We start from the raw sequence: 17255 nt of genomic DNA, 5'->3' as shown, positions 1-17255 counted from the left end.
GTCGGGGCTGATGTGTGACAGATTTTTAGGCAATAAATTCTGGCTTCTGTAGTCTCTTCCTCTTCATCCTCAGATTCAGGACTAGATACCATTCTGTATAAATTCTGCTATATTCCAGCAGGAAAGAACACAGGCTGAGTTGACTGAGTGTTTAAATGTAAAAATATATATATCAGAGGTCGCGTTAACCGAAAATTGTCAATCATTGACCTCATTTTTATTTATCAGTGATAAAGGCCGTCCATCACATGACAGATTACACTGAGGGTGATCTATTGTAACTTGTAACTGTAATTCCCACCGCTGTCTAGTTGGTGGCGAGTGTGCGCTCCAGTGTAGCAGCAGAGCACTGGATCCAGAACAAAAATGAAACTGTCACGAATCTTTGCACAGGTGAGGTGATTTATTGCTTGAATTTCCTAATAAAATGGACAGAATTTGAAATCTGAGACTTTGTTCCATATCAAAAGTAACACAAAGCCTAGTCTATTGCGATTAATTGGATGGGAGGCACACACAGAACCTGATTTTACCAAGTACGACATGTTCCTTGATCAACATCTTTGTTTACCCTGGAACAACATTGTGATTAACCAATCAGATTTGAAAAAACAGTTTATAGTTTTTGTGAAGTTTAGGCTTACAATCAGTGTTTGGTGGTTGTACATCAGTGTCATTCATCTATAATTTCCTCTGATTTTATGGATTACTCATGGGTAAGTTTAGGTTTAGGTGTAGGGATGTGGTCAAAATTTATATTTTGGATTAAAATGTTGTTCCAGGGGCAACAAAATATGTTGACCCAGGAACACATCTTACTCAGCAAAATCAGGATGTGCGGAGGCGCACTATGAACTGTTCATTCATCAACTGAAAAGAGCATAAAGATCTATTGGAATTTACGAATCAATATTGGTTCATAAAAATGAGAATATATTAAAATCACTGTAACTGCGGTGTGTGGTGTTGAACATGAAAAGTTACAGCTTCATCTGTTCATCTGTTCTCTTCAAAATAAATGCAAGCCTATATCGTTCTGTACAGTCATAATTAAAAATACTAATGTGAACCAATATAAAAGCAATTAATTAATTATTAATTATAATTAAAATATGAAAATTAAAATGACGGTTAATAATAGAGTATGATGGAATTTTTATGACCCTGTCTGTCAAAAAGTCTAACGCAACCTCTTATATATACCAATATAAAAGCAATTAATTAATTATTAATTATAATTAAAATATGAAAATTAAAATGACGGTTAATAATAGAGTATGATGGAATTTTTATGACCCTGTCTGTCAAAAAGTCTAACGCAACCTCTTATATATATATATATACATATATATATATATATGTATACAGTACTGTGCAAAAGTCTTAGGCCACTAGTATTTTCATCAGCTAAAAAATGGTTTAAAGTCAGTTAAAGTCAGTCTTTTGCTGTAGTGTGTCAGTAGGAAATATCAGTTTACATTTCTAAACATTCATTTTGCCATTAATTATAATAATCCAGTGAGATTTTTGAATGGAGCACAGGCTGTTGTCAGACTCCTTGTGCAAACAGAGATCTGATCCCTCCAACATTCAATCCAGTCTGTCTCAAAAAACGGAGACAGACTAAATCCAGAAGAACTGTGGCAAAATCTCCAAAAGCTACAGTACTGTTAAAATTTGTAGGCAGTTAGGCACATAAAATGAGGATGCTGTCAAAAATAATGTCATAAATAGATTTTCTTTATCAATGAACTTCTATTAACTAAAATAAATCAGCATTTGATGTGACCATCCTTTGCATTTAAAGTAGCTTTTGCCCTAGGTGCACTTGTGCAGAGTTTTTCAGGTAGATTTGCAGGTAGGTTACTTGAAACATCTTGGAGATGTTTCAAGTAAGATGTAATTTATCCCTAAAATAAGAAGGAAATGATAGTTGAATAACAAGGGTGTAGAAGCATCTAACTCTGGTTGTAAGGCTAAAATTGACATTTCCTGTAAATTTCCCTAGTAAAAAAAAGTACTAAAATGTATTTAATATACATTTATTTCATGCCAAGTATACCACATACACATATTATGCTTTTAATAGAAATACCCTGCAATTGTACTTTTAATATACTAAACTGGTATACTTAAAGTCTGCTGAACTGGAACAACTAATTTTGTACTTATTGCACTTTAGTTGCACAGAAGTAGTGCTGAAGTTCAACTAAAGATATATTTAAGTATATTTGTTTGTGCTAAAGTGGAGCTATTGCAAGTACACTTTAGGTAAACCTTAAACATTTTGCATTTAAAGACCAATATTATTTAAAGATCATAGTAGATCGTAGTATTTCAAATAAAGTTTAATTACAATTTTTATATTATCGAGTCTCAAACGATATGTCAGTAAATATGTTAATAGACTTAATATAAAATAAATGCATTTTAAATCTATTACATTTTCATGTAATAGAATAGGTTATGCCTCAATTCTTATTGGTTGCTTGGAATGTTGTTCCAGGACCAACAAGGATGTTGATCTGGGAACATTGTGCACTTGGGGAAATCACGTTCATTTTCCTGGATCAATATCCTGGAGCAACATTCCAATCAAACAATGAGAATTAAGGGATAACGTTTCAAGAAATGTCAGTTTTAGGCTTATGATCAGGGTTAGGTGCTTCTACACACTTGTTAATTTGTAAACTTGTTCATTTCCCTCTGATTTTAGGAATAAATTGAGTAGGGTTAGGTTTAGGGCTAGGGATTGGGTTAAGTCTATGTTTTTGAACAGTAATGTTGATCCAGGATCAACAAAAGATGTTGCAGCGATAGTGAGGTTGCCGTGGTTACCCTGATTGTAAGCCTAAAACTGACATTTCCTGAAAAGCTATCCCTCAGTTCTGATTGGTTGATTGGAATGTTGTTCCAGGATCAACAAGGATGTTGTACTTGGAGAAATAATGTTCACCAAAGGTAAATGTGATTTTATGCAAAATATTCCTGGATCAACATCCTTGTTAATCCTGGGGCAACATTCCAAGCAACCAATCAGAATTGAGGGATAATATTTACAAGAAATGCCTTACAACACAAGTTAGGTGCTTCTACACCCTTGTTATTCAACTATCATTTCCTTCTGATTTTAGGGATAAATTATGGGGTTTAGGCCTACTCATGTAAAGATGTTATTATAGGCCAGACCTAAAATTCAAATCTCAACCTTTTTACAATACGTACGGGGAGTCCTTGCTCCATCTCTCCATCCATCTGCTGTAGAAAGGCTGAAGAACTGGTATAAACATTTCTTACTTTAACATTATAAAACAGGCTTTTCAATCTTTTGACGGTTATTTTATGGTGTATTACCACCACCAACTGGACTGGTGTGAAGCATCAATGGGGAAAAAGAAAAAAAAATTCTACTTTCCACTACGTTTATTTGTTCACTACGTTATGTGTTCTTCAGTTCTTCTTTTTATTTTTGCTTTCCTCAGTAGAACTTGTACTTCAAACTCACATTTATTTGTATAGCCCTTTTTATCAGTTTAATGTTGCATTGTCTGTTTGACCAGTTTGTCAGCTATTTCCGCATCCCGTATCCTTTTAAAGCATCTCTCTTGCAGTCTCCAGACAGAAGCTATCCGTCTACTGAAACTGATTTGTGTTTTGCAGTCTGCATCTTGATATAACCTAATAATGTCCTGTATCACTCTGTACCTGCTGCTGTTTGTGCTGTTCAGCTGTAACTGCAGCAGTATGTCTGAGACACAGAAGGAGGAGAAGAAAACACCTGTGGAGTTTGATGCTGCTGGGAATAAGCAGTCCTGCCTCATCACAGGCCTTTACCCACTGTTGGCAGAGATAAGCTCCACTCTTCAGTCTCTGAAGGCCAGCATGGACCAGGAACAGTTTGGGAGAAAAGGTACTATAAGGGCTGGTTCACACAGAATGCGTTTTTACTTTAATAAACTGGAATAGGGGGGGGGGGAAACACAAGGTCGCAAGATGCAAAGAAAACCAGGGAGACCGTTCATGTCCAGTTTGTGTCTAGGAAACTCATATTTATGATCATTCCGATAGCACTTGAAGGCAGGATTAGTTACAGTATTATGTTGAATCAATGTGATTTCTGATTTATCACACAGAAGAACACAACATAGCATTTTCTGCTGCACTTGGAAACAGAGGAGATTTTGGGCCCTTCAACACAAATGTCCAACTGGTTTACGAAAGAGTCTTTTTAAATGCTGGGTCATGCTACAACACAGGCACTGGTATGTGGTATTCTTGTCTTTTTAAATTACACTTTGATCCCTACATTTAAGTAAGTAAGCGCAGTCATAACAGCATCTTTACAAGTACACGTTATCTGACAGTTTATTGTTGGTAATACTATTACAGGCATTTTCACAGCACCTTTTAAAGGAGTCTATTTCTTCAGTCTTTCTGGACATACTAAGACAACCAGACCCATGGCTCTAAGACTAATTAAAAATGGAGAGCCAATGACAGTTGTATACAACCATCCTCTAACTGATGCAGGTGTCCGGTATGAATCATTGTCTAATTCAATCACTGTGATGCTGGAGAAAGGAGATCAGGTCTCCGTGCTTCTACTGGCAAATACATGGGTGTTTGATAATAATGATATTCTAACTCTGTTTACTGGCCATGTGGTCTTTCCTATGTGACCATCGTCCAGTTTTTCCTAATTGCTTTGGATGAATTTGCAAATGATCTTTTATCTTGAACAGTAAGTTCAAGTTTCTCCTAGATTTGAAAAATTGCATGTGTTTTGGCAGATGGTCACTCTTTTCAATCATCCTGGTAACCGCTATGAATCAACAACTAATTTACACTTCTGCCTTGTAACAGAGATGAGGAATTTCTAAACTGCATATATTAGCAGCAAGTTATATTAGAGAAAAATGATGTAGGCCTAAACATATTATGCTATCTTTGCTCATGTACCTATCCTATATAAACTGCTGTAATCTTTTTGCTGGTGGGTTTTCTTTGTGATTTGTGTGAGATACTCCTGGCCATGAATAAAGCATATCAAAGGCATTGTCTGGAGTCTTTTTACTAGGGTCTTGTCTAGTCTATGTGAAAAGAGTATGTTTGAATTCACAGTAATTATATAACAGAAGGCAAAACGTATCTGAATGACTTGCTACTTCCGACAAGATTTTGAAGTGTGCATCTGATGAACTTTAGTATCCTATTAGGCTTTATGTGCTGAAGTTAGTCATTACAAGTAATTTATCTAATCATTTATAATTGCTTTGAAGATGTGGGAACATGAAGGATAACATAAATGGTAGTCTTTGCTACCATTGTACTAATTACAACAATTACTGGTGTATAAAACAAGAAAGCATGTAAATAAAAAAAATATGTAAATGCATTAGTACTGATGTAAAGATGTTCTTATAGGCACTGATTATTTGCACTGTTGCACTGATTATGCTGTTGCACTCCCTTGTAAATCCTAAATAGAAATGCACATTCGTAGAAAATAAGACAAACTGCAGACCAACAATAAACAATCAAAATAAAGAACAATATGCACAGAGAGAATTCAAAGATACAGTGGTACTTAGATCTTGCAGTGAGGTAGTTCTCAGTTCTGATAAGTCCCAGTAGTTTCAGGGAAACGTATACTTGAAGGGGGGAAAAGTGCAGACAGATGATTGGACTCTTTGTTATTGTCACACAGAGACTTGAACAGGCAGATGTCCATAGAATTTTTATTTCAATAGTTCCATCAGAAGCTAAAACCTCTTATTACAATTTTGCAAAATAAAATTAACAGAGTGTCACTCTCACCTATTTTGTAGTCTACTAGTCTACTGCCTTAAACATTAAACCTCCACTTGTTTGTACTACTGTAAATCATTTTGATATTTGGGGTTTTGTTATTTTTCTGCACGTGCATCACGTTTTAACTAGCCCAATAACTTGATTTCTTTTAATCTCTTTTTGTTTAATAAAAGGCATGTAGTATATTGCATATATCTTTTCTGTGAGTAATATAGATGAACTGATTAGTTGATCCATCAGCAAAACATAGTTTATATACATAAATATATAACTATGGTTTTCCAATATATGGACCACGTTTGACACGTGATTACCTGCAATAAATGTTTTGTTTATTTCCTCATAAAATGTACGGCACGTAAATCCACTAGGGATATATCAGGAGCTACAGGAATTTCTGGAAGTAAAACACATTCAAGTGTGTTGTGCAGGGCTGTAGGGGACCTTCAAAAGAAAACCCAGTAATATTCATTTCTTCACTAACAGTTGCAGTGCATGTATCCTCTGGTAATTGCTAGAGGAAGTAGCCATCTTAGAAACAAGTGGTGTGACTGCAAAACCTTAAAGTAAAGATGTCCCGCACCATTCTATATCCACTGCTGCTTTTTCTGTTCAGCTCTGCCTGTATGTCTGAGGTACCACAGCAAGAGAACAAAGTGCAGGCTGAGGGGACTGAGCATTTAAATGTAGAAAGAGGTGCTCTTTTGGCTTCTGGTCAGTTTTAGCCACAGTTTCTCGCAGGAATCAACTCTGAGCTGGCAGAGCTGAGATCCACTGTAAGTTCACTGAAGAACAGACTGCAGGTCACTGAGGAACAGCTGGAGCAACTCAGGAGAAACGGTAACTTCCTGTCAAATAAATAGTGCATTCAAATTCCCATAGATGTATTAAAATTGCTACTCTGTTTTTTTCTTTTTTTTTTTTTTTTTTTTTAATTTACCACCATTGATCATACCACTGTTGATCATAAATATGGTAGATGAGTGCCAAATAATTTCAGAACACGTGCTTATAATTCAGTTTATCATTTACTAACCAGCAGTCGGCATAAACATCTTTAAACAGGCAGACTGTATAAACTACTGTATAACCAATGGAAAGATATGAAATATAATGAGATGTGTAGCTAATATTCAGTAGTTAATATTTGTAGTGTAATATTATTCAGTAGTTTGCATGATTTTTTTTTTTTTTTTACAAAATATGATCTCTAATTCACACAGAATATATAGTGGCATTTGCTGCCACACTTGGACCCACAGGTAACCTCGGACCTTTCAACACTGAGATAACTCTGGTTTACAAAGACGTCTTTGTGAATGAAGGATGAGCTTACAATCCAACCACTGGTATGTGTTCTTAAACTGAACCTGTATCAATGTGTTTTTTTTTTTCAAAATAAACAGTGTAATTATATGATCATAAAATGGCAATGTGAATCGCTGCATATGTCATTACAGGTATCTTCACAGCACCTGTTAATGGCGTCTATTTCTTCGCTTTCTCTGGACATAACCATTCATCTAAACCTATGGGTCTAGGACTCTTTAAAAATGGACAACAGATGATAACTGTTTACAATCATCCTCTAGGTGACCGCTATGACACAGGATCTAATTCAGTCTCTCTGACTCTAGCAGAAGGAGATCATGTCTACATGCGTCTCCGAGAAAATACATGGGTCTTTGATAATGAAAATGACCACACTTCATTTAGTGGCCATTTACTTTTTTCCCTTTGATAGTCTTGTATATATATAGTGTCCTTCAAATTTTTACTGAACAATATTTCTTAACGACATGATTAGCACAGGCTTGTGTAGATATTTTACAAAACAGTATCATTTTGGTGAACAATAGCCAGTTTGTATTTGTAATTTGTAATGTGCACACCTTTGATCATTTTAAATATTCCATAAATATACCTACTGTATATGCTTTTTACACACATAATTATTCTCCATATGTTTCCTTAATAAAAGAAACAGAAACAGATTCTGAATTGTAATGTTTTGTGGTTGAGTAATTTGTATGGTGAGAAAAAGGTCTGCGCCGAGAGTTTCATGCTGCATCGCTAAAGTTAGGGTAATCTCCCACCTAGTCCCTACCCACCCCCAACAACTGGTGGGATTTATTTTTCTAATGGGCTGCGTTGTAATATCACAACATCCAAGGGAAAAATGTTGTAGTCCAAAGGAGCCATTTGTTGTAGTTCTTAATAAGGGATTTTTAAAACATGAAATATCTCCTTTTTGAGTGGACTTTTTGTCTTTTTTATGCCCAAACATACACACCACTCACTGACTAAAATTTAAAAAGTGAAAAAGCATAATAGGACCCCTTTAAACTTCAGTTCACCTAAAAATGTAAGTTAACTCAACTTTCATTTTTAAAAACTTGAGTTCAAAACCCAAAACTTATCATGACAACTGGAGTTAAAGAGAAGAAATGTTCAAATTTAATGGTACTATAATGTTTTAACTGCATTTTTTACAAGTAAGAACTGAATTAGAGAGCTCTCTAATTGGTATTGTTAGTCATAAGGATTGAATTTTAGAGCTCTCTGATTCAATTCTTACTAAAATGCAACAGCAGAGCTTGCTAATTGTAATTGTTACTAGTAAGAATTGCATTAGAGAGCTCTCTAATTGCCATTGTTAGCATTTATAGAATTTATAGCTTAATAATTTAATTATTACTAGTAAAAATGCTGTTATGAGAAATCATTTTGGCTTCTTCCGTTAATTGATACACGCCTGCCTTTACATTGAGCTGACAAGTAAAATTTGAAGTGTCATGCATACAGTATGTGGCATGGATACGTGGCATGAATTCATGGATACGTGCCATGGATACGTGGCATTAATACATGGCAAGCATATATGGGATGGATACGTGCCATGCACACATCCTGCTATGATATCAATTACAACAGGAATTTCTGGAACCAAAACCTTTAAATAGCTTCTGTAGTGCTTGTATTGTGTTAGTACCCTCTGGTAATAGAACAATTCAGCGTAGGAAAGTGTTCAAGTGTGACTGCAAAACCTTAAGGTGAAGATGTCCTGCACCATTCTGTTTCCATTGCTCCTTCTCCTATTCACCTCTGCCACTTTGTCTGAGGTCCAGCAGAAAGAGAAAGAAGTGCAGGCTAAGAAGACAGAGCATTTGACCATAGAGGAAAGCAGTGCTCTTTTGGCCTCTGGTGACTTTCAGCACATTTTCACATGGATCCACTCTGAGCTGGTAGAGCTGAGATCAAACAAACTCTATAAACTCTATAATCAATGGAAAGATATGAAATAAAGTGAGACGACATGTGTAACTGTAATATTATACAGTAGTGCACATGATAATTGTTAACAAAATATGATCTCTGATTCACACAGAATATAAAGTGGCATTTGCTGCCTCACTTGGACCCGGGGGTAACGTCGGACCTTTCACCACTGATATAACTCTAGTTTACAAAGAAGTCTTTGTGAATGAAGGAAGAGCTTACAACAGTGCTACTGGTGTGTGTTCTTATAAGGAATCTGTATTAATGTTTCATATCACACAACATTTTTGTCAAAATGAACATTATATCAGTATTAAAATGTGTACTTTATTTGTTGTGTATGTTACAGGTATCTTCACAGCACCTGTTAATGGCGTCTATTACTTCGCTTTCTCTGGACATAACTATTCATCTAAACCTATGGGTCTAAGCCTCTATAAAAATGGAAAACTGATGATAACTGTTTACAATCATCCTCAAGGTGCCCGCTATGAAACAGCATCAAATTCAATCTCTTTGACTCTAGAGAAAGGAGATCAAGTCTACATGCGTCTGTATGCAAATACATGGGTCGTAGATAGTGAAAATGACCACACTACATTTACTGGCCATTTACTTTTTTTCTCTTTGAAGGCCCTGTTAAATTCATGAAGTTCAATGTACTTCTCAACAAGTCTCACCTGCAGGTGTTTAAATGACTTTTCAAATCCTGATTAAGAGTAAAATATAGGCATTATAGAATGTGCTCTTTTGAGTTTAAAACCTTAATGTTCATATTTCATGTTATTTTATCTCTTTGAAAGTTCTATTAAAAATTATTGCTTGGAAATACAGAAATATACACTTGACATTTGTTATTCTCTATATCTTTCCTTAATAAAAGAAACTGACACATTATATTCTGAATTGTGGTTTGTGCTTTGTGACGTACAGAATGTACAGAAAATACTGCAGTGAACATCAAAGAAGTTTAAAAAAAAAAAACCTTTACAAAACAAAAAGAGAGAAACAAATACAAAAGAATAGTCTTACATGATTTTACAGGGTGATCTTTTTAAAAGTTTCTTTTTTTTGTTCTTGTTCTATTACACACATGGTAAAAAGGACTAGCGAAATATAGTAATGAAAGGTGTGGAAGGTGGACGAAGGGGAACGGGATGTCTCACAAAGCTGACATCACAAGCACGTTTTGGCTGATGGCATGAGAAATCCTAACCACTGGAACAGACATTACATGAAACCCAATGCACATGCTTCCTCCTATTCTACTGAGAACTTGTTTTCAAATGTTATTTCTTTACTATATAAATTTTGCTAAAATACAAAAGCCTTAATCAGAATCTCTCCGATAATCTAGAATAAACATATTTGCTAGATTTCAAACGAAGAAAATATCATTATTATATACTTTCATTGCAAAAAAACAAACAAACAAACGAACAAAAAAAGTAGGTATTTAATATTGCACATCAATGCAATATTAGTGTTACTCTAAAGACAACAAACGGTGAAGGCAAAGCCACACTGTCAAATATTACAGTTTAGTATTTCCAAAACGGACAAAGCATCATCACGTTAGACCATAATCTGATAAATCAACATGAAAAACAGTATATAACAGGAATAAATAAATAAATAATTTAATAAATAAAAACTTCCCAAAGATGTTGTCACAATTTATTCCATTGTGTCAATTATTGTACTAAGATACTGCATCTTATACTACTGAAGTACATTCAGGCTTTGTAGCGTTTGAACTCTCAATATTGACCAGCAGATGGCGGTACAGGATGCTTTTTGTGGGTGTTGGATAGACTCAAAATCAGGCTGGTTTAAAAAAACATCTTTTCAGGCAATAAATTCTGTCTTCTGTATGTGTGAGAGGGTATTCAAAGCGAGTCTTTTATGTATATATGGCTACTTGTATGTGTACAAGTCTATGTCTGCATGTGAAGCTTGTGTGAAGGTGTATGCACTTTTTGAGGAAGGAGATTGTGTCTTACTAAATGCATGAGTCTTAAAGTCATAGCTAACATGTCTGCAAGACTAATATTTTTTCTGGTATGTTTTTCTGCATGAGAACTACACCTTTAAAGACGAGGCGTAGGCTTGGTGAAAGTGATGTACAAATACTATAGGCTTGGTGAACTACAACTGATGTAGGGTACAAATACTATACTGCTATCTGAATATTAAATCTTCAACCTTTTTAACTTGAGCAACAAGCTGAGCTAATACAATTTCTAAATTAATTTCTGGATAGTAATGGTGAATGTGATTTCACCAAGTGTAAAAAAGAGTCCTATAGTTTAATTAATATAGCTTAGCATAAGAAGTGTTGAAGACCAAAGATGTCCTGCACCATTCTGTATCCACTGCTGCTGTGACTGTATTGCTGAGGTCCAGCAGGAAGAGAACAAAGAGCAGGCTGAGGGGTCTGAGCATTGGAATGTGAAAAAAGAGGTGCTGTTTTCACTCCTGGTGAGTTCTAGCCACACATTATCACAGGGATCCAGTCTGAGCTGGCACAGCTGAAATGTACTGTGAGTTCTCTGAAGAACAGACTGCAGATCACTGAGGATCAACATATTCCTGCCTATTTCCATCATTTCTGTCAGCCTTAACTTGTAATATTCTAAACAGAGTTTAAGAGTTTCAAATATAAATAAATGTCAGAGGAAAATTATTTTTTAGTCCATATGTAGTAGTGCTAGTGCTGTCACATCAAGAAGCATTAGAGTGATTATTGTAATTACTGTGTATGGTAATTTTTTGTTAACAAAAAAACGATCTGATACACACAGAATATACTGATTCACACTGAAAACTACATTTTGTCAAAATAAACAGTGTAATTCATTATTGTTAATTGTTGCTGTACTATTACAGGTATCTTCACAGCACCTGTAAAAGGGGTCTATTACTTCAGTTTCTCTGGACATAATCGCTCATCTAGAGATCTGAGTTTAGGACTCTTTAAAAATAGAGAACAGATGGTCATTCTTTTCAATCATCCTCTAGGTGACCGCTATGAATCAACAGCTAATTCAATCTCTTTGATTCTAGAGAAAGGAGATCATGTCTATGTGCGTCTCCGTGAGACTTCATGGGGTCTATGATAATCACAGTCACCACAATTCATTTGGTGGCCATTTACTTTTCCCACTTTGAATCTTACTAAATTCATGAAGCTCATAGTCATAACTAACATGACTTTTTGCATGTGAAGCAGAAGTTTCTCTTTATTGAGATAGCTGTGCGTCGCTGCAGTCATCAAAAGTTGTCTAACAAAGGCAGTGATACATTGTAGTTTATATACATTTAGTAGGTGGGCCTTAGAGATATTGACACAGTACTCAGAGGTGACATCCTATGATCAGATCAAGAACAGAGGATGCAGGACGTTACCCTTACCCTAACTGTGTAACACCTCAGCAGACCTATCCAAATAATCATAATGACATCACCAAATGGTTTGAGAACCATAGTTGCGGGAACAAAGACTCTATCAACATCACAAGGATAAGTCACAAGTAAAACTAAAACTTTGTAAACAGATGCCATTATGTTTACATTAAATTCCTTAGATTTTTATATGATGTTACGTTAGGATGTGGGATCTGCAGATATTAAACAGATTCATAAATTTGTAATCCCACACATGCAAGACTAATATTTTATTCTGGTATGTTTTCATATGCATAAGAAGTACACTTTTAATGAAAGTTAAAGTGGTAAAACAACTGATAGATAGAGCAAACAAATCCTGGACTGCTGTCTGAATATTTTATATTGAACCCTTTAAACTTAAGCAAAAAGTTAAGCTAATCAAATTTCAAAATTCACTTCTGCCTAATAACAGAGAAGGGGAATTCACATATGGAAACTACATATATTAGGATCCAGTTATATTAGAGAAAAATTGTATAGGTCTAAACATTTCATGCTATCTTTGCTCATGTATCTATCCTTTATAAAGTGCTCTAATCTTTTTGCCGGTGGGTTTTCTCTGTGACTTGTGTGAGATACTCCCAGCCATGAATAAAGCATATCAAAGGTACTGTCTGGATTCTTGTCTGGTTACTTCAGTGCAGCAGATTAATGAAATAAACATTAATCCACCTGGTGTAAAGACAGTATCTAATACAGATAGTTAATACAAGAAACATTGGACCCTTTACTGATATTGCACTGGTTTTCAAAGTTTTTTTCCGCAAAGAAAATCCAACCACTGGTAAGTTCTCTTATGTGGTATTTTTTATGACACTAAAACATTTTGGCTAAATGAACTACAATTATCTGAGTGTTCGAATTGTGTCAAAGCTCTTGGGGGGTCCCACTAGCCAGCCTATCTCAAATTTTTGAGAGATTTTATCATATTCAGATGGTATTTTGCTGAGTGTGTTGCGCTGCAGGACTGCTGTGGACAGCTGACTCCTAAAGTTCTTGATATTCTTCATATTCAGTGTGGTCAGTTCACAGCAGTGACAGAAATTCATCTTTTCAATGCAGAGGAAGCACAGACAGATGTATTATCCACTGTTTAATGCAGGACATGAATGCATTAAAAGCATTAATAATGTTTTGATATTTTAATCCTAAACCGTTGAATGCTGATAGTTTATTAGATTAAATTAAATTATTTTTATTAATTTTTTTAATGATAATGGAAAATTTGAAATTAAAACCGCCAGTAGGGGGCACCAAGTCACTTTTAATGAATAAATCATTGGGATTGAACCGAGTCATTCAAACAGTTGATTCATTCACGAAAGAATGTTGTTCAGAGACGTAAACTGTTGCTGTGTTTGGAACCATTTTTGTTGGTGAAATAGAGCAAAAATAGGCAATATACTGTAAAGCTGCTTTGACACAATGTGTATTGTTAAAAGCGTTATATAAATAAAGGTGACTTGACTTTACCTGATCATGATCCAAAACCCGTCAAATCTTTTATGTTTGTTCAAAAATCTTATTCGGATGCCACAACCTAAACTTGTAGACTAGAAAATTAAACAGAGAGACAATTATTCGTTTGTGAGGTATTTGAAAAAAACTGAAAATGAAAGTTTGAAGCCAGATTTTATCTGATTAATTTTGATGGTGCAAATTGAACAAAGAACTGCAAACCGTTACACTGACCACATGCACCTTTGAAGTGCAAATTCCACTGAGTAAAGCAAAAATAAAAGTAAGCATTGAAGATTAATAAAAAGTGGCAAAAATCAGATTCAATAAGTCCAACCTTGTTGAGCATTTTTTTTTTAAAAAACACAGGTGGGCCAGGGGATCTCAAGCTCCTGCCCCTTTGAGGTCTTGCAGGAGCAATTCTAGGATTTTAATTTTAGAGGGGCTCGGCCCCCAACAAGGGTATAGTAAAAAAATGAAATACAATAAAATATAATAAATGTTTAACTAATAATAGGGGTGTTATACTAAACTTTTTGCAGCATTCCACTGTATTGCATAGATAGGTATAATATTTGAGTACTGAATAAGCCAAATACAAGTCTACGATTTCCACCAAGAAATGATCACACTGATCACATTGACGTCTAGTGACCTTTTTTTCACCCCATTGCCAACAATGGGTTTATTCACAGTTGATCAGCACACACTCCTAAGAGGTGATGCAGAGTAAAAACAAAAGCTCAATTGTGCGTGACAGGCTAGGACCAGTTTATCTTTGGTCACATGATATTTGCACTTTTATTTTGACTGTTAGAATAACACTTTACAAAAAGTAAAGTAAAGCAAACTTTGTTAAAATTCATTAGGTAGCCCTAAACTGACCTAACAGTATTACAACACTTGGTAATCTAGGCCAATAATTATTTCAAAATGATGAATGAACTAATACATGTTTGGTATGTTAACATTACTTACTAAATTGTTTTCAATTGATATATCTTTTGAGGCTAGTTATTTGTTACCTATGGTATGGATTTAGTAATGATATCACATTATTTTCATTATCACTATTTTCCTATTTAATACTGTAAAGCTGCTTTGACACAATGTGTATTGTTAAAAGCACTGTATAAATAAAGGTGACTTGACTTTACCTGATCATGATCCAAAACCGGTCAAATGGAATAATTACGATTAAAATTACGTTTTTGAAAGGTGCTCAGTATAGTTTGATTAAAAATATTCAAAAATAGCACATTTTAAAATATAATCACAATTTAAAATACTGTTTTCCACTTTAATATATTGTGAAACTGTCTTAAGTGTCACTTGATTCAGGAAGGTATCTTTGCATTTGAATGGAAAACAAGTTCAGTAACCAAAAGTGCCACATTTCTTGGCACTTTTTGTTCATGTGTTCTTCAATTCTTACTTTTATTTTTTCTTTACTCAGTGGAATTTGTACTTCAAAGGCGTATGTGGCATTGCCTGTTTGGACAGTTTGTCCACTATTTCCACACCCCTATCCTTTTAAAGCCCTTCTCTCGCAGTCCACAGACAGACGCTATCTGGCTACTGAAACCGATTTGTGTTTTTCAGTCTGTATCTTGATATAGCCTAATAATGTCCTATAACATTCTGTATCTGCTGCTGTTTGTGCTGTTCACCTGTAACTGCAGTAGTGTGTCTAAAGCACAGGAGGAGAAGAAAACACTGCCTGACAAGAGCAAGTCTTTACCTGTGGAGAGCGGTGCTGCTGGGAATCAGCAGTCCTGCCTCATCACAGGCCTTTATCCACTGTTGGCAGAGCTGAGCTCCACTCTTCAGTCTCTGAAGGCCAGTATGGACCAGGAACTGTTGAGGAGAAAAGGTACAGTAAGGACCGGTTCACACAGAACACGCTATTGCTTTGAGACATAGGGAGTGCAATGGGGAGAAAAAAAGGTCGCAAGACGCCAAGTTAAACAAGAAAAACAACACAAAAATAGCACTGTGCAATGGAAAAATGTGGTGTAAACAGAAATCATGGAGGACAGCCTATTCACTCTTGCCTGTTTCTTGGGGAAATGTAATTTTTTTTTTTTAATAAAAATTTTATTTAAGCCAAAGGGTATAGATTAGAAGATATTTATTTTTATAATTTTTTTTTTTTTTTTTTTTAAATTAAGCATCACATTCATTGTTAGCCATAGAAACATTCACAGCACTAGATATTCAGTTGGCTGACGATTCCTAAATTTCGGTCTAATAAATGCTATTTTTGCTGTGTTCAATACATACAATATGCATTAAATGTTTATGTATATACATGAATATACATATGCAATGTACATGTTGTAAGAAAAAGAAATGAATAAAACTTTACAGTACTACTGCTATGTTTCTCTCCTCTGCCATATTTAAAGTTTCCCAGTTGTAAATATGACTAGGGAGGCCATTCACATCCAATTTGTGACTAGGAAACTCATATTTATGATCATTCAAACAGTATGTAAAGGCAGCATTAGTTACAGTATTATGTTGAATCAATGTGATTTCTGATTTATCACACAGAAAAACATAACATAGCATTTGCTGCTGCACTTGGAAACAGAGGAGATGTTGGGCCATTCAACACTGATGTCCCACTGGTTTACCAAAAAGTCTTTTTGAATGCTGGGTCATGTTACAACTCAGGCACTGGTATGTGGTATTTACCTTGTATCATCTTGCATATTTAAATGACACTTGTCATTACATTTAAGTAATTAATTTAAATGCAGTTATCACAGCATCTTTGCAAACATATGTTATATGACAGTAATTGTTGGCTATACTATTACAGGCATTTTCACAGCACCTGTTAAAGGAGTCTATTTCTTCAGTTTTTCTGGACATAACAAGACATCCAAAACTATGGCTCTAAGACTTGTTAAAAATGGAGAGTCGATGACAGTTGTATACAACCATCCTCTAACTGATGCAGGTTTCCGGTTTGAATCATTGTCTAATTCAATCACTTTGATGCTGGAGAAAGGAGATCAAATCGCCATGCATCTCTGGGCAAATACATGGGTGTTTGATAATAATGATAGTCTGACTTTATTTACTGGCCACTTGGTGTTTCCTCTTTGAACATCTTATTACAGTTTTCCCTAATTGTAATTCCCTAATTTTTTCTTAAAACAAGTTTCTCCCAGATTTTAATAATTGCATGTGTTTTAGTACATGTCTGGAAAAGAGTAACAATCAACAATCAAATTGGAAGCATTTTA

General features: G+C 35.0%; 3 protein-coding genes across 3 annotated transcripts; all 3 read left to right on the top strand.

The window, feature by feature from the left end:
* Window positions 1-3597: 3597 nt before the first annotated feature.
* On the top strand, window positions 3598-5049 carry LOC127151834 (complement C1q tumor necrosis factor-related protein 6-like). The gene is made up of 3 exons (XM_051092182.1): window positions 3598-3910; window positions 4134-4262; window positions 4390-5049. Exons 1-3 carry the CDS (start codon window positions 3685-3687, stop codon window positions 4677-4679), a joined length of 645 nt encoding a protein of 214 aa, XP_050948139.1. The 5' UTR covers window positions 3598-3684; the 3' UTR covers window positions 4680-5049.
* A 3821-nt stretch (window positions 5050-8870) lies between these two features.
* Window positions 8871-9741, top strand: LOC127181870 (adiponectin-like). Its single transcript, XM_051136862.1, has 3 exons — window positions 8871-9015; window positions 9200-9325; window positions 9440-9741. The coding sequence occupies exons 1-3, from the start codon at window positions 8871-8873 to the stop codon at window positions 9739-9741; spliced, it is 573 nt and encodes a 190-aa protein (XP_050992819.1).
* A 5841-nt stretch (window positions 9742-15582) lies between these two features.
* LOC127154330 (complement C1q tumor necrosis factor-related protein 6-like) lies at window positions 15583-17255 on the top strand. Its single transcript, XM_051095790.1, has 3 exons — window positions 15583-15871; window positions 16555-16683; window positions 16826-17255. Exons 1-3 carry the CDS (start codon window positions 15625-15627, stop codon window positions 17113-17115), a joined length of 666 nt encoding a protein of 221 aa, XP_050951747.1. The 5' UTR covers window positions 15583-15624; the 3' UTR covers window positions 17116-17255.

This window comes from Labeo rohita, chromosome 2 (genome assembly GCF_022985175.1).
Source record: "Labeo rohita strain BAU-BD-2019 chromosome 2, IGBB_LRoh.1.0, whole genome shotgun sequence".
NCBI lineage: Eukaryota > Metazoa > Chordata > Actinopteri > Cypriniformes > Cyprinidae > Labeo > Labeo rohita.
Note: the sequence above shows the minus strand (reverse complement) of the source record. Positions and strands in the feature narration are given on the sequence as shown.

Coding starts and splice junctions, on each gene's coding strand:
- LOC127151834 (XM_051092182.1), top strand. CDS start 3,685: ATGTCCTGTATCACTCTGTACCTGCTGCTGTTTGTGCTGTTCAGCTGT. Junction 3,911..4,133: donor GGAACAGTTTGGGAGAAAAG/GTACTATAAGGG, acceptor TTTATCACACAG/AAGAACACAACATAGCATTT. Junction 4,263..4,389: donor ATGCTACAACACAGGCACTG/GTATGTGGTATT, acceptor ATACTATTACAG/GCATTTTCACAGCACCTTTT.
- LOC127181870 (XM_051136862.1), top strand. CDS start 8,871: ATGTCCTGCACCATTCTGTTTCCATTGCTCCTTCTCCTATTCACCTCT. Junction 9,016..9,199: donor CAGTGCTCTTTTGGCCTCTG/GTGACTTTCAGC, acceptor TGATTCACACAG/AATATAAAGTGGCATTTGCT. Junction 9,326..9,439: donor AGCTTACAACAGTGCTACTG/GTGTGTGTTCTT, acceptor TGTATGTTACAG/GTATCTTCACAGCACCTGTT.
- LOC127154330 (XM_051095790.1), top strand. CDS start 15,625: ATGTCCTATAACATTCTGTATCTGCTGCTGTTTGTGCTGTTCACCTGT. Junction 15,872..16,554: donor GGAACTGTTGAGGAGAAAAG/GTACAGTAAGGA, acceptor TTTATCACACAG/AAAAACATAACATAGCATTT. Junction 16,684..16,825: donor ATGTTACAACTCAGGCACTG/GTATGTGGTATT, acceptor ATACTATTACAG/GCATTTTCACAGCACCTGTT.